Source organism: Hyaena hyaena, unplaced genomic scaffold (assembly GCF_003009895.1).
Source record: "Hyaena hyaena isolate Hyena2069 unplaced genomic scaffold, ASM300989v1 scaffold_115, whole genome shotgun sequence".
Classification (NCBI taxonomy): Eukaryota; Metazoa; Chordata; class Mammalia; order Carnivora; family Hyaenidae; genus Hyaena; species Hyaena hyaena.
In genome coordinates, this window is record NW_024080747.1 from 3,221,566 (window position 1) to 3,245,455 (window position 23,890).

Genomic DNA, 23,890 nt, shown 5'->3' on the forward strand with positions numbered 1-23,890 from the left:
TGTGAAGCTTCCTCCTTTGTGGGTACCCAGTCAAACACCCGGTAGTAGATCTGAGTTTGCTGTTGGTCAACAGGACTAACACTTGGAAAGAAGAAATGGACATGGAGCTCAAGAGAGCAAAGGCTTGGAACGTGCCAAGCACCTGATTACAAAAAGACTTTCAGATTAATGGGTGCTATTTCCACTTTCCTGTCCAAATCTCACTGAAGTTCCTCTTTTGGCCAGTTCCAACCCAAAATCAAACAAATAAGGAGATTCTGGGAAATGTAGTTTGCCTTTTAACTAAAGATGACTATATGACTTTAACTTTTGTTTCCTTTTTTTTTTTTTTTTTAGTTTGCTTTGTATCAGAGACAACTGAAATAAAAATCTATGTTCTTATCCTCTCAAAATAACAATGAACTGTTTTTAAGCAGTTGATATATACCAAGCATTCCATTAACTACTTTATCTATAAAATCTCACAGCAACCTTGTAAGGTACTTGTGTTATCTTCACACTCTAGCTGAGGACACAGGCTTAAGTGTACTGCTTAGGACACAGCAACCTACCCAAAAACATAAGTTAGTTTGATCCCACTCTGACTCCGAATTCTGTGCACTCAGTTATCCTGATTGTTTCCTTTCCTCACCAATTTTGGGAATGGTTTTTAATAGACCCAAAAGGTTTTAAAAGCTAGTCACAGGCTTTCTTTGTAATCAAAACTATCCAAGGAATTTTCAAACTCTCAGATAATTTGATGAACCACAACTGCTCATCTGGACATTGTACAGGCTTTTCAGCTGGAAATACTTTCAAGTATTTCAGTGGGTTATTGGTACAACTTAGAATGGGAGGGAGGGTGGGAGGGAGGAAAGAAGGAAAAACAGGAGAGAATAAGGAGAAGAGAAGAAAACAAGATTCATTCATATATTGACCGTTTTGCCTAGTGAACCATATTTAATCCCATTTTTACAATTCTTGTCGTTCTAAAAAACAGTAACTCTGGGTCCAAATCCAAGAAGAAATGATTCTTTTATAAAAATTGGTTATAAAGAAGACCTTACCTGCGTGCTAAGGGTTGAGAAGCCCCATATGTGCACATTTCCACCAGATTTCCTTCCAGTAAAACTCTTTATAACTATTGTCACTCTAGATTGGTGTTCCTAATAACAATAAAGAAATAAAAACCCTGAGCCAATACTTGTCCAGTTACTCTCGGGTAAACTTTCTGAAGAGTTAAAAGGAAAACAATAAAATGGGTATTATGTGATCACATATGTTTGGAAAAGGCTAGTCCTATCAAAGCAGACCTTCTCAAAGCCTTCAGTGTGAGTCTTGCATCATAAACTACTAGAAGAGAATATGGAGTATGTCATAAACATTTTTGGCATTGGAATCCTTTTTTTACTGATCTTGGAAAACGGCACTAAGCCATTTTTTAAATCAAATGCAATTAGATTATCAATTTCCAACCAGAAGAGAGCCCTTTCTAGTGCTTTCGAAGAGACACGAGACATCGTTATTTATGGAGCAAAGGACTTCATGAGGGTCTTCAGACATGACTCTGAAGCATCTGAAAGGGCTGCTCTTTGGTAATGTACCATCCGGTGTAGGGTTTAGAAAAGTATGAAATACATCATCAAACAACAGATAGTAAGATGAGAGTATAAACAAATCACTCCGAGATTTCAAAGGAGGGAACAATCTTACCTACTTGAGAAAATGTGTAAAGCTTTTGGGAAAGGCGAGTTACCCACAGTGGCCCACAGAGGTGGTCAACAGCAAGTTGGGAAGAAATGTTTCCAGGCAGAAGGACTGGCATTACCAGGGGCACAAGTTGGGGTGGGGTGGAGTGGAGGTGGGGGGGGGCAGGGATGGGGAGAGGATGACCCGTAAAATGAGAGGTAGGAGAAAGCTCGATATTCTGAACATCAGTCGTGTAGCTTACCTACAGTGAGAAATAAGAACCGATGGCTTGGAAACGAGGGCGGACAAAGGGTGAAAAAAGAGGAGAGTCTAAAACTCAACTTGTAAACAGGAGGGGACAGTATGCAAGCCTCTGGGCATCTAGAGCATGGCGGAGGGATCTAAGGGAAGGATGCCTAAGGAAAACTGAAGGCTCATTTCACCTACCTCATACTTTGGCCGAGGAAAAAGCCTAATCAAATATATTTGGACCTGGGTTCTGTGTCTCCACTTGCCAACGTAGAGAGCCAAAGAGAAGTAAGGTTCTTCTTGAAGATGTGTGTTATTCCCTGAAGAATCTTTTAGGAAAAGCAAACAGCCTGAGAAATATTTATTCATTAGATGTATTCTGGCAGCAGCCAGGAAAATCCAGAACATACCAAGCACATGCACATAAGACACTTGATTCTTGAAACTCTTGTGATTTAACTGTTTTGTTATTAACTGTCATTATGAAGTACCTCTTACTTTCTCCAGTAAATATGTTGTTAAAACCACCCACATTTATTTCACATATTGCAAGACAGTGAAAGCGTTTGGGTCAAAAACATTCTTACAGAAAATGTTTGATTGCTTAAACTAGTTTTACAACTATAAGTAGGACATGATTTTTTAAACTCCCTCATGTTTATTGCTATAAAGAAGGTAAGGGCTCTCTAGTGTCTTGCTTGATTTGAGAACATCCTGGCTGCTGGTTCTTTTAAGCTATATGGCACTCTTCTGAAATCTGGTGCTGATACATCCCACATGTGACCCCATTTACCCCTGGAAGAGAAACCTTCCTGCTAAATCAGATGGGTTTACAGAGGTGCGCACATAACAAACAACCTACGTCTTTTTAAAACTGCAGATGCATCTATCCTTTGCCTTCTCAAGGATGGGAGGTATTCCTCTTATTGTAGATGGAAATCCATACTTCCCCGATGAGGAGCATGGGTTCCCTGAGGCAGAGTGGCTTGAAATGAAAGAACTTATCTCCATTAAAGTCATCATGACTTCCTGGCTTAATGCACGGTCCTCAGCCTCACTCCCACCTTGGCTCCCCGAACGGCAGATGGGTTCACTTAGGACAGCACATCATCCAAACCCAGCAGCCATGTTCCCCTTCGGTTCCAGACGTGCTGTGTGAACACCAAAATACACCGGAGGAGTTTATACAGCTAGGAACAGAGTCAAAGGGACCTCGGACAGAGTAGGGATCGAGGCAGTAGATTGGGGCACTGAATTCCTGTAGCAAACTGTAACAGCAAAATTCTTGCCACTTCTCAGTCCAGACCAAAGCTGACAACCTAAAAGCGGTCAGGTTTCGCGTGAGGCTGAGACTCTGGGAGTCAAAACAGGAAGAGAAACAGGATCCTGCATATCATATGGGAGGCTGCGTCAACAGGGCCAGCTCAGTTGTGTCAGCTCGGCAATGTTCAGAGAGAAAAATTAAGAAATCTCTCCCTTACAGATGATATCTCATGTGCTCCAGTTATAGACTGTGACACTGAAGCTGTGGCAGCCTTTATCCAAAGAAAAGTTCCTCTTAATCCATTATGTCGGACACTGTATGGAGAGATATTAGATCTAATTTTGGCATTTTGTTTAATTGAATGAGTGTAACCCGATCTGCCTCTTTTAAGCATCCTAAGTGTGTGTGTGTGTGTGTGTGTGTGTGTGTGTGTGTGTGTGTGTGTATTGTGTGTGAAAGGCATGGCAGGGCACTGCGTTGTTCATGTGTGTTGATGTGTCATTTCGAGAAGGTGTCGCTGAGAGACCTGGTCTCAGATGCCAGCTGGAACATCCTCAGGCTCATAAATAACGGACGAGTCTGACGGGAGCAGCCTTGCTTACCTTTGTTTTCCACCGTAGACGAAGGGAGACATGGATCTCTCTGTTTTGCCAAATAACAACCATCCTGACAAATTCCTGCAGCTCGATGTGAAGGCTTTCATGAGGAACTCACCTCTTCTTCAGGCCAGCCTGGTGAGGTTTCCAGGTGGGAATCACCCTGCCGCCCAGCACTGGCAAAACCTCGTGTACTCGCAGGTAAAGTCCGGGACAGCCTACAGCGCACGGGCAGGGATCGGTTCTTCCTCGCTATCTGTTAGTTCCTTATTTGTGTGCATGGCGCGGGGTGGGGGGGGGGTGAGGGGGGGAGGGGAAGGCTGTAGGGAACACGGTGCAAGGTGGCTGCCTCTGCAATATAGAAAAGGTCTTTCTCTCTTCCTTAACATAAGAAAGATCTCTGATCACTTTATAAAATATGTGAATCCCTGCAACCATTCATTTTCTGACAGGCACTAGCTTTGCAGCCCATCGTCATTTTATTGCCTAGTTTTCATTCTACTCCTTTCCTTCAGACCTTTTCAAACCACTTGTTACTTTTGCAAATAACACTCTGGGGGTAGGGGGAATCTACCTCTCTGTTCCAAGCACAAAGCAGCAGAAGCTTACCACGGGGACTCAACATACAGCCTCTGAGACCACTGGGGAATTTGCTCTTGCTTCATTTAGGCTCGCTCCCTTTCATTTCATGCGGAGAAGACTCAGCATAACGGTGGAAACCCAATGATTGAAGGGAAGCAAAATAGAGGGAACTCTCCTCCCTGTTATTTTAGATACTCTTTATTTTCCACAGGTATCCATGTGGACAAGACATAACAATCAGACCTTCACACCATTGCACACTTTATATTTTCGCTTTCTTCTTTTGTGTCTTCCTTCTTTCTGCTGAGCAAAAGAGAGGAATCAAACTGTGATGAGTTCCATGTGCTGGAATAAACATAAAGGCCCTGACTGTTGCAAGGCTCAAGAAACAGGAATAATCTTTGTTTTAAGACGTGAGGGCTAATGGGGTTAAGGGTTAGTCGATTTAGAAACAGGAAGAAGCATTTCATTTCAGAACAGATGTGACTGACCTACAAACCCCTGCAAGTCATTAAATCCTTTGGAGTGGTTCAAATTCCCTGAACAGAAATTTGTTTTCTTTTAAGAAACAGTTGCTACTCATGAGTCCTGGTGTAAAGTGACTCCTTTGTGGTGTGTTTGTGGGCTCCTCGGGACCTTTATCATGAGATCATTCAAAATCAAGTACACTCAAATGATTATGTAAGTGTTTCCTCCACCTATAAGGGTTTTAATTTATTTCCATCATAAGGCAGTCTGTTATGACAACTGACTTTTTAAAAAATGTTGCATCCTTCCCTTTTGGAATCCTCAAACCTCTTCCCCTCACCATATGCACCTTTTTGGTCATTGTTTTTGTGTTTTAAGTTAAATACACAAATTCCTCCTTATTGTTCATGCCACGGAATAAAATGACTCCAAAATCGCTTCAGAAAACCTTGGCCCTCCTAGGCCATGAAGTTTAGTCGAAGAAAACAAATCCAATAAATTCCTTTGAGGTTGGAACATAACAATGTAACGTCTTTTGTTTGGTACTAGAGTTGACCTATTTCCTTCATGTGAATCTTCACAGTTTAAAGCTCTGTTGAATGTTGCTCCTAAACCTGAGTGAAACGCATCCAAATGTTAAGGGGCGTCTTTTTTAACAGGTAGGCCCTGATGACTTGAAGTAGTTATTTAAGGAAAAACCAAGGGGGTAAAATCTGCTTTATATGTCTTTAGATATGTTATTGGTAATTTTTTAAAATTCTTTTTAAGTTTGTTTATTCTTGAGAAAGAGCCAGAGTGAGCAGGGGAGGGGCAGAGAGAGAGGGGAGAGAGAGAGAATTTCAAGCAGGCTCCTCACTGTCAGCATGGAGCCCCATGTGGGGCTAGAACTCACAAACCGTGAGATGCTGACCCCAGCAGAAACCAAGAGTCAGACACTTAACCAACTGAGCCACCCAGGCGCTCCTGGTATTGTAAATTTAAACTGCCCATGAACTCGATTTAATTATCCTTTTACCCTAAAATAATGTTAAGTGACAGAACAAAGACTAATTTACTATTGAAATAATGCATGAGGTTGGGGGAAACAAATCTTACAAATTCAGATAGCTGGGTAGGCATGACGCAAATTAGGACTAACAATTATTTGTATTTACTATTTTCATTTGCAATATGTGAATAAGTAGTTCTTCTCTCATTGGCTGGATCTTAAAATCCAGGAGTGATGTATTTGTGGGATAAAATATAAATGTAAAATAAGGGACTTATGAAAGTTTTAAGTAGCTGCAGAGATACCAGGAAGAAGGCACAGAGTTTACCAGGAGCACTGAGGTGTTATGGGTGCATAAGGTGGCCGCGTCAGAAGTTTGTTCGTTCACTTCTTTCTTTCTTTCAGTGATTTGTTGTTTTTCTTTCATAGTTTATTGTCAAGTTAGTTTCCATGTAACACCCAGTGCTCATCCCCACAAGTGCCCTCCTCCATGCCCATCACCCCCAGTTCCCCTCTCCCCCTCCCCCATCAGCCCTCCATTTGTTCTTAGTATTCAAGAGTCTCTCATGGTTTGCCTCCCCCTCTCCCCAACTATTTTTCCCCTTTCTAAAACCCTCACTCTGCGGTGGATGCATTAAGCCAACAGGAAGAGCATCGAATAAAGAGGCTAGAAACTTGGTTTCTTGTCTCACATCTACAGTAAGCCACTTAAAGAGACATCGACTGGGTGGCTCGGTCGGTTCTGTGTCTCCTTCTACTGCCCCTCCTCTACTCACACTCTGTCTTTCTGTCTGTCCGTCTGTCTCTCTCTCTCAAAAATAAATAAGCATTTAAAAAAGAGACACTTATTATGGCTCTTAACTTCGTTCATGCCTCAGTATTTTCACTTGGAAAACTAGAGTAATATTAATTTTACAAATTTGTTTTAAAACGAGAAGAAGTAAAATAATATGAGGTAAAACAATTGAGAGAAAGTGTTTTATAAAAGGTTTCAAAAAGAGTGTTATTATTATTGTGTTGTTACTATTATTAGATTGCAATCTAAATTGTGTTGAAATTATCCTTTTGTTAGATTTTGGAAACAGTAGATGATACTACTTGCATTTTTTAAATTTATAGTGTAGATAGAGGGGTGTGTGCATGTGTGTAGAAGGTGATGTTAGGGAATATAGTCAATACATCTGTCAATCCGTAACTCAAGCAGTAGATTTTATACTCACACGAAATCCACACAGACTTCAGAGTTGTGTCAGCTTATCCCTGCATCTCACACCACCCAGGTGCATGGTGTTTGCGATTCAGACTACGTCACAGAATGTCAAAGGGCTTAACCTACCAACCACTGCCTTCAAAACTAGTGGTAATTCAGCAGTTAAAACACAGATCTCATAATCCCAAATATGAAGTTGAATTCCTATGTGCAGCATATTTCTATCCATCTCAAGGCTTTCCTACAAAAATACCCATAACACTTGCAGAAGAAATTCTTTAAGCCATTTTTACGTGTGAAAGCAATCGTGGGCATATAGAAAAGTAAGCACTCCTTCTGATGCAGGCCCATAGCCCGGGACACCGTGAATCCGTGCCATGCAAATACACAGGTCTCCCAGGTTTACAGGGAGAGGGTATGAGCATATATTTCTTGATTCCACTATATTTACTCCTTCTTAAATTCTTTCACTAGAGAAGCAAAGAAGCTTCACAATAAATTTCATCTAAGCACAATGAATAAATGTTCGCCAAAATTTAATGTTTCTGGTTGTTAAAATTTGGGGCATGTATCTGATGAAGGCATGTGGAATTGTATTCCAAATATTTCTGCCAATCGCTTTATAAAATGAGGTAATGAAAGGAAAAGGGTGATCTTTTTTTAAGTCTAAATGATAAAATATGTCTTTTTTCAGATAGGGTAGTACCCTCCCCTCCCCTTTTTTTTTTTTTTTTTTGATTAGCAGTTAGACTTCAGAGTCATTTCAGACTAATCTCTTTATCTTTTCCTGGCTTCCAACACATCTTTTTCAGAACCCAAGAGCATTCTATGCCAACTCTGCGAACTGGAGCAAAGACTAAGGATAAGAGGTTGCTCTTCCTTTGATTTCTAGGCAGCGTCACTACCTGGGTTTATTTCCTAGTTACTTTCCCTCACTTTTTCCCCCAGTCTTAATAGCCGTCTTTTCCCCTTATGTTCTAATGTGTCTTCTATCTCGTTTTCTGTTTTGTTTTTATTTGTTTGTTTGTATCCTATAATTGTACTTAACAATCTATCTTTGGACAGGTCATTGAAATCTGTTGTGCCTTCTCTAAAAATGTATCTATTCCTAATCCTCCAATTAGTGTTCTGAAAAGAATAGCCCTGCATATACTTTAGACTCCCCTTCTTAAGCCTCTATTTGGGGAAACATTATAGAACATTTGAGGCTCTTAAATTATTATCTAGGAAGTAGATCGAGGGGCATCACTCAGTTGCTCAGGGATTTACTTGCAAATATCAGAACATGATTTATCGAGTTATGCTAAATTTATGCAGTTCACAAAATCTCCAGTGCGGTCTGGAATTTAGCTTTGGACAGTGTGCTGCCAGAAACAACACCTAAACTGTCCCATTGTACTGCTCTGAGACCAGACCCAACTGCCTCTGACACTAAAGCTTTTATTAAGGATGCCATGAGTATTACAATAGCATGTGTGGGACTCTACACAATGTGTGGGACTCTAGAGCCCTGATTAGGGGGAGGAGAAGGCAGGAGACAAGGTTCGAGAAAGATCTGTGTCAGACAACAAAGGTTTGGTAGTTGTTGTTTGAAGTTTTAAATTTTATCCTGAAACATTTGAGGGGTTGGTGAAAATTTTTAAGCAAGAGAATCACATGATTATATCTGTGTTTTATAAAAATGACCTATTCTAGCAATTTGGGAAACAGAAGCACTGGGATCACTGGGGAGCTGATTCTGTTTGTATACCCGCAAGTCATAGATTTTAAAAATGCCTTGTTTGCAAGGCATTGATGATTATGAAAGAGACTTCATTGTATGTACAGATTAAACTGGGGAAAAGTGGAAATCTTTATGATCTTTATTCTCCCAATCCATAAATATAGTATATCTTTTTATTTATTCAGCTTGTCACATGGCCCTTCAATGATGTCTTCTAATTCTCCACATAGAAGTTTTCATAAAGTTTGTTAGGTTTATATCTAAATATTTATAGCACTATTGCTCTTATGACTAGAACCTTTTAAATCATGTTTCATAATAAAGTGTTACTCATGCATGCCATTGATTTTTATAGACTATGTAATTATCATATATTAATCTTAAATCTGGAAGTGGTGTTAAATCTCTTTTATTTTGACTGTAAATATCCCTGCAGATAATCACGTTATCTGTTGTTTTGTTTCATTATTTAAAACCCTATTCCTTTTATTTATTTTTCTGTTCTTATTGTATTGCTTAGGGCTTCCACTACAATAATATGTGAATGTTTGTGATTACTGGCATCCTTGCATTAATTCTGAAACTAAAACAAATGCTTCTAATATTGCAGCCATTTGGTAAACTATGCCCTGGAAGTTTTAGGTAGATTCTCTTAATTAGTTTTTAAAGATTCCTTACTATTTCCAGTTTGTTAAGAAAGTTTGCTTTCGGGGCGCCTGGGTGGCTCAGTGGGTTAAGCGTCTGACTTCTTCTCAGGTATGATCTCGTGGTTTGTGAGTTTGAGCCCCACGTCGGGCTCTGTGCTGACAGCTCAGAGCCTGGAGCCTGCTTTGGATTCTGTGTCTCCTTCTCTCTCTGCTCCTCTCCCACTCACACTTTGTCTCTCTCTGTCTCAAAAATAAATAAACGTTAAAAAATTTTTTAAAAAGAGAAAGTTTGCTTTAAATACATTTGAATGTTTTTAAAATCTTTTTCAGGCTCTGTTTCAAAAGTCTACATTTTTTTCCTGTTAATGTGGTGGGTTACATTAATCTTCTAATTTTAAATCACCCTCCATGTAAAAATTATGTCCTGGTATAAATCTATCTCATTCTGGTATGTATAATTTATATGTGTTGTAGGATTCTTTTTAGCAATAGTTTATTCATGACTTTTGCCTTGTGCTTATAAGAGAAATTATCCTTTAAATTACCTTTTGTTTTACTTACTGCCTTCGTCTGGAGTTTACACCAACCTCTCATAAAGTGCATTGAAGAGTATTCTTTGTTTTCTTATTTTCTGGGAGGGTTTGACAAAATAGAAATGATCTGTTTCGGGAATATCCGTCTGGTAGAACTTGACTGCAATATTCTCTTGGCCTGATATTTTTCCATTTGTGTGCAGATGGGATAGATTTTAAATTTTGAATCAATTATTCAAATTATCACAGGTTTATTATCATTTTCTATTTTTCTTTTTTTAACATTTTTAAATGTTTATTTCTTTTTTTTCTTTCATAGTTTATTGTCAATTTGGTTTCCATATAACACCCAGTGCTCACCCAAGTGCCCTCCTCCATGCCCATCACCTCCCTTCCCCTCTCCCCCACCCACATCAGCCCTCAGTTTGTTCTCAGTATTCAAGAGTCTCTCATGATTTGCCTCCCTCCCTCTCCCCAACTAGTTTTCCCCTTCTCCTCCCCCATGGTCCTCTGTTAAGTTTCTCCTGATCCACTTATAAGTGAAAACATATGGTATCTGTCTTTCTCTGCCTGACTTACTTCGCTCAGCATAACACCCTCGAGTTCCATCCATGTTGCTACACATGGCCAGACTTCATTCTTTCTCATTGCCATGTAGTATTCTATTCTATTGATGAACCACATCTCCTAAATGTCCATCAACTGACAAATGGATCAAGAAGATGTGGTTTATCTATACAATGTTTATTCATTTTCAAGAGAGAGACAGAGTGTGAGCAATGAAGGGGCAGACAGAGAGGGAGACACAGAATCTGAAGCAGGCTCCAGGCTCTGAGCTGTCAGCAGAGGCCAACACGGGGCTCAAATTAACAAACCATGAGATCATGACCTGAGCTGAAGTCAGATGCTTAACTTACTGAGCCACCCAGGCGTCCCTATTGTTTTTAATTAAATTTGGCAAGTTATATTGTGAGGGAAACTGCCCAGTTGCATATAAAGTTTTTAAGTTGCTCAGGTTATTATACTATTACATTTATTAATCTCCCCTATGTCTCTTTTCATGCTTCTTTTACATTTCTAACACAGGATTTGTATCTTTTTATTTTTCCTGAGCCATATTGCCAGAGGTACTTTAATCTTTTTAGCCCTTCCAAACAAGTAGCTTTCAACATTGTTCATCCTATTATATATTTGTTATGTAATTTGTAATATTTATTGATTTCTACTATCTTTTTTATTTATTTAAATTGCAGTTAACATACAATGTAATATATGTACTTCTATCTTTATTGTTTCTTATTACCTCATTAGTTTTCTCATTCTGCTTTTATAATGCAAGAAAATATTTCTATAATATTCCCTCAAAATACCATTTCAGCTCCACCTAACAATTTTACAAATGTAGCCTTTACATTTTCATTCTGTTCTAAATTTTTACTTTCCATTATTTCTTTGGAGTATGTGTTTTAGTTTTCTACAAAATGTAGGATTTTAACTTTTTAATGTTAATATATAAATTTCTAAGTTGACTGTGTTCAAATAGCATGATCCATGCAGTACTGAATCTTTGAAATTTGTTTTAGAATCTAGCACATTATCAACTTTTGTAAATATTCATTGTATATTTTAAAAATTGATGTATTCAGTTCAATAAAGATGTCAGTGTATGTGATTTGATCAAACTGGGTTTTATTGCTCAAATTCTTTCTATTTAGTAATTGTTTTGTCTGCTTGATAAAAATTATATGCATAAACTTCTTGTAATTTTCTCATTTTGCTTTATAAATTTTGAGATTACTTTATTAGATACATACAAGTTTAGAATTATTATATTATACTGATGATACCCATCTTTATTCACCTTCTAGCAATTCTCTGTAACTAGCAAAGTCTTTTAATAATGATTTTCTCTGCTAAATATATACTTTCTTAGGGGTTAGTCAGGCTAAGTTATGTTATGGAAACAAATTTTAGTGATACAATACAATAAAATGTATCTCTCACACAACATCTGTTGAGGGTGATGTAGATGTCCTAAGGACCTGGCTTCCAAGTGGAATCCAGACTGTTCCTTCTTGAGGGCCTACTATATCAGAATCCTCATTAGGTCTGTACATTGGAAAGAAAGTAATCTAGGAATCTTTCAAGGGATTTTAGGGGCCAACTGTGCATTCTGTTAGTCATATGTCCTAATCCATGCGTTGTTGTATGGCCTTAAGAAGAAATGGATTTGCTAGTTAGGCACTGCCACAGTTTATCATTCTGTGAAACATATTTAAATATTATATATATATATATATACACACACACACATATATACACACACACACACTATATATATATATATATACATAAATAACACGCATATGTATTATATATTATATACGTAAAACATTTATGTAACATTATATATGTTAAATGTATTTACATAACATATATGTACAATATATAAATAACACATATATTATATTTATATATAAATTATATATATAAATTCTCCCTTTCTGAATGGGGAAAATTAAAGACACAGCAGTCACTATTCCAAAGTAATTCTAAGATCCCATGGGAATAGTTTATGTAACCTCCTTCCTCGAGGATGTGGCAGATTGATCAGGACCTGATTCTCCTTTTTAGTAGGAATACTGATGCATTGTTCTCTAGAGGCCTTGGTTACACTTTAGGAAGCATCTCCCTGTTCACTATTCTCTCAGAAGTAGACCCTGCTTCAAGGATAGACTTCAAAGTCTATTCCTACCAAGAAAATTTAGGAATCTAGGGTTATCGTCATTGCTTTCTTTTGTTATATTTTGTTTTTAATTTTAAACATTTAAAAGCTTTTAGGTGCAGGCCTGTGATTTCTTTGGTAATACATTTCTCACAGAATTTAGGAAGCAATATATTAATGTATCTTACCTCACCTGACTACTTGCAGTCAATTTTACATGTCAGTAAATACACCTAAGTTCTTTGAAGGCATAGTTCTCAAATTGGCTGTAATGCCTTGTTTTTCTGCCTCCATTTCTGTATTTTTAGAGTCAGTGACAACCACATAGAAGCTCTCAGGGATAACAGTTATGAAAGCACAGCCTAACGTGTTCTTTATCTTGAGTCACTTTATTCAGCTGAGAAATTTCAATAGGTATTTTTTGCTCAATGCTTTTTGGTTTTTTCAAAGCATTCTGTGTTTTAGTATTAGGGTCTACAAACAGATTTTCAACAATCAAATTTCTAGGTCCTCTCTACTCTCTTTCATTTCTTCTTTCCAACTGTGCACTTTTCTCTAATCTCATCTCTTTCTTGCATCACATTAATGCTCTGATTATTGTCAAGTCATTATAGATACATGAATTCTCTGACGATTTTACAAGTATGTCTCCTAGAGCTACAGGTGACTGGATTCCAAATTACAACAGATGACACTTATGCCAAAAATATTTTTTTTACTATAGGATATGAATAACCATAATTCCAGCTTCTGATGTTTCTTTCATCCCTTTCCACATCTTGGCTATAAGCCCATGCCAGACGTTTGTGGAATTTCAAAATCTACTACTTTCTGTATTAGTAGATGATAGGCTAGGCTGCACTGTGATAACATATGCCCCCACAAAATATCAGCAACTAAAAATAAAAGATTTTTCATGTTCATGAAAATTCTAAAGAAAGGCAGGTGGATTTTAGAGGCAGTTCTTTTCTGAGCAATAATCCATGGTTATAAGTTCTTTCATCCTGTAGATCCCCCATCACAGAATGCTTGCTTAACAGTGACACAAAAATGGAAAATAAGGGAAATGAGCCAAAAATCTTGTGGAAGATTTCAGGGGTCAGGCTTGGAAGTGGTTGAGCTGGCCCCAATTTAACTTCAAGCCAGACTAGGAAAGGCAGTCATCCTTTATGCTCAGGAGAAAAGGATAAAATTCATAGGCATTTAACCAGTCACCACAATACACAGCTCTCATTCTTCTCCATTTGCCAGTATATCTTTTCACTTTGAGTCCTTATATTCTAGATACTCCTCTTATAAATATTACATAATTTCATTTAACTTTAAAAATCTGACCTGACAAGGTCTGTCATTAAGATAAAGGGTTTAGTCTATTTACATTTAACATGATTATTTTTAAAATTGTTCTATTTTCCTGAGGTTCCCCATTCTTTGTTTCAATTTTATTGTCTTATGATCAAGGTTCCTTTATCTTTTTTCTATTGCTGTACTGATTTATAAACTATACACTCTTCTCTATTTTTTAGTAATATTTCTATCTTCTCACTGACCTGATTTCTTTAAATGTTCTAATCAAAAATACTTGTGTTAAATGTTACTGTCCAGTGATTTAGTTGTCCCTTATTTAAAAACTCACAATTTAGCCTGGATGGCTCAGTCAGTTGAGCATCCTGCTCTTGATTTCAACTCAGATCATGATCTGAGAGCCTTGGGATCAAGCCCTGCATTAGGCTCTACAGTAAGTATGGAACCTGCTTAAGACTCTCTCTCTCCCTCTCCCTGTCCACCTTTCCCCCACTCATGCTATCACTTCTTTCTAAAATAAAACTAAAAATAATTTTTTTAATTCACAAATTAGTGATTATTTATTTTACCATAAAACCAATACTTGCTTACATATATCTATATCTATATCTATCTATCTATAGAGAGAGAGAGAAAGAGAGATTTATCAGTTTTCTTTCTGTATTCCTTTTTTGTTTTGTTCAGCATTTCTTATTAATCTTTCCTTTTATTAACAAGTTTCTTCTTCCTGGAGTATATATTTTTTAGAGGTTTTTTTCTTTATTGGCCTATTAATTGTATAGTCTCAGGTTTTGTTTGTCTCAACATGCACTCTATTTCACTGGTTTTACTTATATGTAACCTGATAGTTTACTTACATGTAAATGTTATAAATAATGATTTAAGTGTATAAAGGATAAACGGGCAAAGTAATGATGACTACGGAAAAGTCCAGGTAAGCTTTGAAATGTTACTTTCCTTAAATATTTTAAAATACAAATTTTTGTAGAGTCCATATGGTAAAATAATAGAATTACTGTTGAATTTTCCTTTGGTAAATGTAGTCTATCTAGGTGGGGTAAAGAGTTAGAATAAAATACATGCTTTTTTTTTCTTTCTTAGGCTATTTGAGAAAAACTATCAAAATGTAAATGAACCTCAACCAACCATAATTAGTATATTTATCCTCCTATCAAATTCTTAGTAAAAATATTCTATTAATTTTCCTTTTACATGTCTTTCAGACATGAAATTGTCATGCAACACAAAAATAAATGGCACCATGTATTAAGATAAAACTCAGAGTTCCGAGAATGTGGTTTAGAATTAGGGCTTGCATGTTCTTAGGTCTGATTATTTTCTATCTCGTGCCTATTAGTTTTCAGAGGTCTTTATACATTGTAAAGGTCTTTATACATTGTATTTCCCTCATGTATGGAGCTTTCTTATTTAAGAAGCTCAAGGAATAGTCCAGTAGGCAAGAGAAGTGACAAAGCAAATTTGTCAACGTCCGAAGAATTATCCCTCTCAAAGATGATCAAAGATATCTAGCCTTGAAAAAAAAAAAAAAGGCCTTAAGTCAGAAATATGCTAAGCTGCAATGATCTAAATTTCATATCAAATTGTTTTTTCTCAAATCAGAAACATGTTTTATGAGGTCATCCATCTTAAAGACAAATGCTAAGTCAAGATGATGTATTATTTCATTGCAAATTTCAGTATTGTAGAGTATAAATTGATTTTCAGAGCAACAACCTAATAAATTCAGAGAAGATCTCCAAGTTGACCTCTAAGTATGTAAAAAATGTATGGGTTGAGAAAATTAGGGGAATGTAAGGCTGAAGAGAATGTGAACGGTTTTATCTAGATGATTTTTTTTGGCTTATCAGCCATTTCAGAAGGAAACTGTATGTAATATTAGTTTACCATTTAGCTTACATAAATGCATATTTAATGTGACCTATATATCCCAATAAAAGCTGAAGGAATCAGTATATTGATGATCATAAATATGACTCAAAGGAATATTAATTGCTATTGAGCTGGTTTACGAAGGCTGAAATATGTGAAACACATGCATTAAAATTTTGCTGTAAATTTGTGAAATGTGTCACTAGTTTTTAAGGGTTAAACCTAAGTTTTCTGAATATTAACTTATACAAAATTCCTCTCCCTTGGTGCCCCATGATAACTGAGGCGTTACTCTCTAAGCTTTTGTTTCTTCTCAATTTTATTCAACTAATGAACAAATTTTAACGGGAACATTTTCTACCTCCATGATAATCTGTAGTCTTAAGAAGAAAAAAAAGCAAAATAAAAATCTGAAGGTCACATCAGACACAGAGAAACACAACTGGCCTACACTGTTAAACTTGGGGCACTGGTTGTCCTTGGGCAGGGAGAGGGCAAGGCAGCCTGAGCTTTGCTGGTAGGTGTTCGGTTTCTTGGCAGCGTCTCGGGTTTCTTTGGTTTGTGAAAAGTTATTGAGCTGAACGGTTATGATACGTGTAATTTTCTATCTGTTTCTTTTCCTTCAATAAAAAAATTGATTGAAAAAATCTGAACGTCAGTATTAGAGCCATCTCATAGCCGGCTGGTCTGTACACACATAGAGGAATATGGTGCTGTTCTGTCTTCCAGCCTGGCTGAAATAGGAGTCTGAAGAGAGTTTTGTAAAAACCAAGGCACATCTAAAAAAATGTTTGTAATATTCACTTTGCTGGTTTAATCCAACAATGTTAAATATTATTTTTATGGGTCGTGGGATGCACAAATAGCAAAGAAGTAAAATGTCATTAAATCTCAGCACAAGTGAGCTGGAAAAAAATTGGCTTTGTTCAGAATTCTGCTATTGGAATGAAAGAACAGTATTCTTTCCCTGGAGTGATAAAATAACATTTTAATGAATGATTACTGCAGCTGAACAAGATCACATGCAAAGAAAAAACTCAATTAATGACAGGATTCTAGATCAGACCAGATCCTAGAATCATTTCCTCACCTATTGTCCTGATCTGTTGGGGTTCCAGACAGAATGAGCAAGTTTTCAGGGGGGGTTATTTCACATTTCATTATCTGCCACCAGCAGCCCATTAATAAGAGAAGCCTTGTCTCTGTGCTTCCTAACAGAGAGAAAGGAAGACTCTTACTGCTCAGCGAATGAGAGGACCCAGTGCAGAGGGTGCTGTTGCTGCAGACCGTCCCCCACCATCCCTGTCATCTGTTCTGAAGAATAACCCACTCTACGGTGACATAAGTTTGGAGGAAGCTATGGAAGAAAGAAAAAAGAACCCCTCATGGACCATTGAAGAATATGACAGGCATTCCCTACACACAAACCTTTCTGGGCATCTGAAGGTACTCAGAGCAAAGAATCACCTCCTTCAGTTGCTCAAGATCAGCTAAACATTCCTTTTTTAAAAAATGGTTATCAGGGCTCCTGGGTGGCTCAGCAGTTTGAGTCCACCTTCAGCTCAAGTCATGATCTCACAGCTCATGAGTTCAAGCCCTGCGTCAGGCTCTGTGCTGACAGCTCTGAGCCTGGAGCCTGCTTTAGATTCTGTGTCTCCCTCTCTCTCTGCCCCTCCCTTACTTTTGTTATGTCACTCTCTGTCTCTCTCTCTCAAAAATAAATAATTATTTTTAAAAAATTTAATGGGTATTAAGGTGACAAGCCCTTTTCACTAGACCCAAGTGTCTATTGTGGCATCAGGCATCCTTTTCTCTGACCTAGTCAGTATATGCTTATTGATTTGTTCTGAGCTTTACGGCTTCAGCAATTAACTGGCATCTGTATAGTGTGGAGAAGAGGAAATTTGATACAGAAAGATTTACCTAGAAGGTAAAAGTTTTTGAAAGTTAATTTGCCAGATTATGTATGTTTTCCCCTAGTTCTGTGACCACTGATTTCATGAATACTTAAGAATTCCCTATTCTGCATTTTTCAAAAATATTTATTAAATTCTCTGCTTTAGGCACTGTGCAAGGCAGTCCTCATCAAAGGTCATCTTATTCCAACCCCACTCAATGATTTAAGATTGCAGATTTACATTTTGGACATTTTCCTGTGTCTCAGTAACAAAACAAAACAAAAACATTTCAACACAGGAAAAGTATGCAATGAACTCATTCACCCAGCCTAAACCCAACTTCAGTTTTTCTTTCTTTCCCCACCACCCACCCACAACCCCCTGCATCTCACTGGTGGTGTCATCTATCACATGTATAGAAAATCTAGACATACCTGAAAAGCAGGAGAGTGGCCCTCTATTTTCCAAGTGGACTAGATTCGTCCTGGACCTCGGCTTCCCTCTGCCCACCCTAGAGTCAGGGAGGCCTGACATTTCCCACATAGCCTTCACTTAACAAGGTGATTCTGCTCTGAGCCCCATAACTAAAGTACCTGAGATTTTTTTTCTGTTGAAAAGGGGATAGCACTGCGTCCCCTGAAAATCTTACACTTTTAAAAATCTCCTATATGTACTCTTGAAATATCTTTTTGTCCAGAGTCTTTGAAGTTTTTTAATCTCCTAGTAGATTTAATGTATCTCCTTAATCTAGCCTCTTTTCCAGAGAGGTTTCCATAACAGACTCTCCCCCATAGCAACAGTAATCTTGTGGGGGTTTTTATCAGGAGTCTGAAGATCAGGACTTCTCAGAAGTCCCTTTTTTTTTTCTTTTTCTTTTTTTAATAAGTTTTAATTTTAATTCCAGTGTAGTTAAAATGTAGTGTTATATTAACTTCAGTTTTACAAGATAGCGATTCAACAGTTCCATACATCACCCAGTGCTCATCATGAAAAGCACACTCCTTAATCCCCATCCTCTCTTTCACCCATTCTCCGGCCCCCCTCCCCTCAGGTAACCATCAGTTTGTTCTCTGTAGTTAAGAGTCTGTTTCTTCGTTTCTCTCTCTCCACCCCCCCTTTCTCTCTTTCCTTTGCTCATTTGTTTTGTTTCTTAAATACCACACGACTAGAATCAAATGGTATGTGTTTTTCTCTGACTGACTGACTTCTCTTAGCATTATGCTGTCTAGCTCTATCCATGACATTGAAAATGGCAGATTTCATTCTTTTGTATGGCTGAATACCATTCCAGTGTGTGTGTGTGTGTGTGTGTGTGTGTGTGTGTGTGTGTGTCACATCTTTATCCATTCATCGATGGATGGACAATTGGGCTGCTTACGAAGTCACTTTCTACAATTAGGAAAAAATGTATTGTTTTATTTTGCAAGCGTTTCTTGACCGTATGCTAGAGGCTCTTCTCCACTCTGTGTTGTTCACATGAATGGCAAAGGGACTATAAAGATGAGTATTCCTGTTCTGGTTGTCAAATAGTTCATCTAACTGACCAAAGTAACAAACCATAATTACAGAACAAGATAGAGGAAGAGGATAGTGTTTGTAATGCTAGTAGAAAGTGCTACACAGATTCCAATGAGGACAAAACCACACTAGATTATAAAAAGCCTTCATGAAAAAGTGAATTTATGCTGGGCTTGAAGAATAACATAATTCCAAACATCTGCATGAGTGGGGAGGCTCTTCTGTGAGGAGTAGCAAGAAACAAGGCATAAATACAAGAAAGTGAGAGAGCTTGTTAGAACAGTAAATAGTCCAGTGTGGCTGGCACAACAGTGTAAGTAACAGGATAACGGGAAAATAAGGCTCAAAACACTAAAAAGAAAAGTTCAAGTGAAAGGCTAAGGAGATTGAACATCATTGGCAATGAGGAATAATATTTTTGTTGGAAAATTCCATGAGTTATGTTTAGGAAGACCAAATGTCAATATGGTGGACACATTGCTTCCCTAAAACCAGGGTCTGCCCCCTCCCCACCATCCTCCACACATACAGTTACCTCAGAGCTCTTACAGACCTCATGATGTTATTCTTCACACTTGCTTTTAATTTGAGAGAGAGGTGACGGGGCATGGGTGAAGGACAGAGGAAGAGAGAAAGAGAATCCTAAGCAGGCTCCATGCTCAGTGCAGAGCCCAACGTGGGGCTCAATCCCACAACCCTGGCATCACGACCTGAGCTGAAATCAAGACTCAGACATTCAACTGCCTGAGTCACCCAGGTGCCCCAAGCACTAACTTTTTAAAGAGATGCTCCTGGAAGTCATGTCTTCTGTTTTCATCAGAATTTCTTTCTCTACCTCATTAATTCAACTTCTTCATCACCATCCCTACCCATATCTCATAAACTAGCAGACAGAGCCCCTACGGTATTTTCTGAAACTTCTCCACGTCTTACAAGCTATAAAAGTTCCAAGCGCCTTTGGAATGGCCCAAAATGGCCCATCCCATTTTTCCAAAATACCAAGAGTTTATCAATAAGAAAGGAGGCATGAAGCCCTAGATTTAGTTACGAGGGCAAACTACAAGCAGAATGTAATGTAAGAGAGGATTTTGACGAGGATTTCAAGATTATCTGTCCTTCTGCACAGCGCATCCAAATTTTATTTTAATATTTTAGCTTTTCTAAGAGCAGGACATTCAACCTAGTAGCAACGTGGTTGGCGAACTGTATTGCCATCGCCAGTACCCACCTCCCTCCCTCCGTGTGAGCCCATCCCTCCCCTGGCAGTGGTAGCCTAAAGGTAGGTCGCTGTTCCCTGACGCTAGAGAGGCAGAGAGAGGGTGGGCGGCCAGGCCACTAGCCATTGCAGATGAGAAATTCTGATGCTACTCAGGGAAGCCTAGCTTCTCTTATTGGCACCCTGACACTTAAAGCTCACCCAGGACAATAGGACCATCACCTTCAAACCACTGACAGTATCTCTTCTGCAGTATCAAGTAGTCTGCAACACTGATCACGGAATGATCCTAGTCTCCTATGTATTTTTTTTTTCTTTTAGGAAAATCCTAATGACCTACAGTTTTGGTTGGGAGACATGTACACGCCCGGTTTCGATACCTTACTGAAAAAGGAAGAGGAACAAGAAAAACATTCGAAATACTGTCGTATAGGTCTGATTTTGTTCCTGGTTGCCTGCATCTTGGTTTTCATAGTGACTGTTTGCACATTTTTCACCTAAAGAAACTGCCACAGACACAGCCACTTGAAAGTTCCTAAAAATCTTTCTAAATAAACATTTGCAGAAAAACGTGGTCAAGCAGTATGAATGTACCTTGGAACGTACGGCTAGATGTAATAGTCTTGTAGAATGCCAGTGTTGCTCTAGATACAAGCTGGCTTTCTCTCCTTCGTTCTACCAAACCGTTGTAAGAATTCCAGAAGCTTTTGTCCTTTGGGAGGCAGGACTTCTGAGGATCACGGAAAAGTCACTATATACAACCAAAAGTAAACACGTAGAACAGAAAACAAAACGGCACCAATAATTGTCAGCAGGTTTGTCTTACCTCCATGCCACCCCCACCGTCTTGTCCTCCCTAAGAAAGTTGAGCAAATCAGGGGCACCTGGGTGGCTCAGCAGGTTAAGTGTCTAACTTGAGCTCAGGTCAAGATCTCAAGGTTCGCGGTTTGTGATCTTGAGTCACGTGTGGTGGGGTGAGCAGCTCGAGCCACATAGGTGAATAAGAGCCGCACATCAGGTGACCTCCATTTCTCCCTCTCTCTGCCTCTTGTGGGACACTTTCTCTCTCTGTCCCTCACTGACATGTACCTTCTCTCAAAGAAAGGAAGGAAGCAAGTTGAGCAAATCATTCTTTGGCTGCCAGGTATATGGTACAAAAACTTCCAGTTGTGCTGCCTATTGCATTGGTTTCAAGCTGTTTTATCTTCTCTTTGCTCTTGTGTAAGCCAGAAAAAGGGGTGGTGGAGGGCTTTATCGAAACGTGTACTTCTTTTCCCAGGATTGCTTTATAATGCCTCAGTTTGATGTTGCACTTTCAGTAGACCTAAACTTGAACAGGCTATAGTTAGAGAATTAATTACATTTCTATAAATTTTTTTAATGTCTATTTATCTTTAAGAGAAGGAGAGACAGAGTACAAGCGGGGAAAAGGCAAGGACAGAAAGGTGGATACAGAATTCAATGCCAGCTCCAGGGTGTGAACTGACCACCCAGAGCCAGATGTGGGGCTTGAAGCCACTAGAGCCATGAGGTCATGACCCTGACCAGAAGTCCGACACTTAACCAACCCAGCCACCCAGGCGCCCCAGAATTAATTACATGTTGAACCAGTTGTGCTTACTAATTGGTCCACATTGGCTAGTGTGACTCCTGGCGGCTCTCAGTGAGTATGTATCACCAGCCATGGCCTCAGAGGAAGGCCCTAGAAAAGCAGAAGGAATACAGCCAAGAGAATAGGATCTGAATCCTGTGTCGTTTTTAACTGTGCGACCCTGCGCAAGTTACTGTCTCCGAGAAGGAATAAGAATCAGCTCCCCAGTGGGGCTTGCCTAAGGGCTAAACAGGAGCCACATAAGAACAATACTTGGATCCAGTAAGTAGGTAAGTAAGTTGTAGAGTTAGGAACACTTGTTGCCACTAATATGTGCTAGTTCATCAGTACCTTGAGGTGCCTGACATTCCTAACATATCGGTCGGTACCTGACGTTGCCTACAGGTAACTGGGGACATGATTCTGGCCACAGATAGAGAATCCAGTCACCTGCCTTCTCCTTCTCCTAGAACATTGGACCCTAAGTCACTCATCCCCACCCCTTTCTCTTCTTTCAAGACTACACCTACCCCCACTCCCACGCCAAGACTGTTCAGTGCATAAAACAGGAAAGGGACCTTTTCCTCTTCCCATTGATCAGCTTTTGCCCTTTGGGACGAGCATACCATTCTACCATATTTCTCCTAGAGATACTTGAAATAAAGCATATTGAAGTGCAGCTTTAGTGTCCTAAAGAATCACTGTGCACAGTGATCTTAGCCATATTTGTAGTGTCTGACTTCTTACTCCTCCACTCCTCTGTAATATGTTGTAGTCCAGTTGAGAACTGAATTAAGGAGAGACGAAGGTCCTGGGAACATCCAAGGACAGGCCCACTCTCTGGCAGACAACCACTTGCCATTAACCCAGTGTGCAAAGCTTGACTGCCCCAAGCTTGCCTCTAAGGGATGCAAACCTCATTCAGATCTCTGCCACACATGGAGAGCATTGGTGCAGCGCCAGGTTATAACAGCTGTCCAGGTCACTTGCAGGTAAGTTTCCCTAAGGGCACTTAGCAGGGATAACCATGGGGGAGCTGTGTCAACCTGCCTGCCTCAACTGCTTGCCCCCTGCCCCCCCCCCCATCTCATTACCTTTCTCTTCTGCCCAGTCAGGCACCTGGCATCCATCCCCCTGCCGTCTCCAGCCCTCCTCTGCTTCTCATCCATGATGCTAGCAGTCATTTATATTTCAGCATGAACGTGTTTATTACCTTGCTATTGCTCCCAAACCAATCTTCACGTTTGGCCTTCAGTGTAACTGTAGAATCGAAATATATTATCCCTCATTGGATTAATGTGAGGCATCTACATGAAAGGGAAAGTCATAAGGCAAGTAAATATATCCCTGTGTGCACTCAAAATCATACCCTGAAAGCCGTTCCAATTTCTCCTTCAGTGTGGGTTTTGAAAATGGCTCTAGCAGAAAAAGCATAAGGTCATGGAAAATACAGAGGTGATGGCCCTAAACAGGCTTAAGTTCAAATCTGGGCTTTTAAAACAAAAAAACAAAAACAACAACAAAAAACACCTCTGATCCAGATTCAGCGAATGCATTTTTAAAGCATTTCGATACAGCCCTTGGCACATAATAGGTGGTCAGTAAATAATAATTATTACTATGTTCAAAAATGACTGTTTTCGTCACCTCTTTTGTTTTCTAAATTGGGGTGAGCAAGTCTGGGCTCCCCAAATTCTTCAGTAATACTAGTTTCAAACAGTAATCTTTCCCAGGCTCTTTAGCAGATGCTCCCCTCAAAAGTTTTATTCTGTTGCTTTGTTGTGTTTTGTTTTGTTTTTTGGATATTAAGTTGGTGTGC

General features: G+C 38.9%; 1 protein-coding gene across 1 annotated transcript; it reads left to right on the forward strand.

Moving 5' to 3' along the window:
* Nucleotides 1–3,770: 3,770 nt before the first annotated feature.
* Nucleotides 3,771–20,981, forward strand: MINAR2 (membrane integral NOTCH2 associated receptor 2). The gene is made up of 3 exons (XM_039236686.1): nucleotides 3,771–3,978; nucleotides 17,067–17,294; nucleotides 20,802–20,981. The coding sequence occupies exons 1-3, from the start codon at nucleotides 3,814–3,816 to the stop codon at nucleotides 20,979–20,981; spliced, it is 573 nt and encodes a 190-aa protein (XP_039092617.1). The 5' UTR covers nucleotides 3,771–3,813.
* Nucleotides 20,982–23,890: the final 2,909 nt, after the last annotated feature.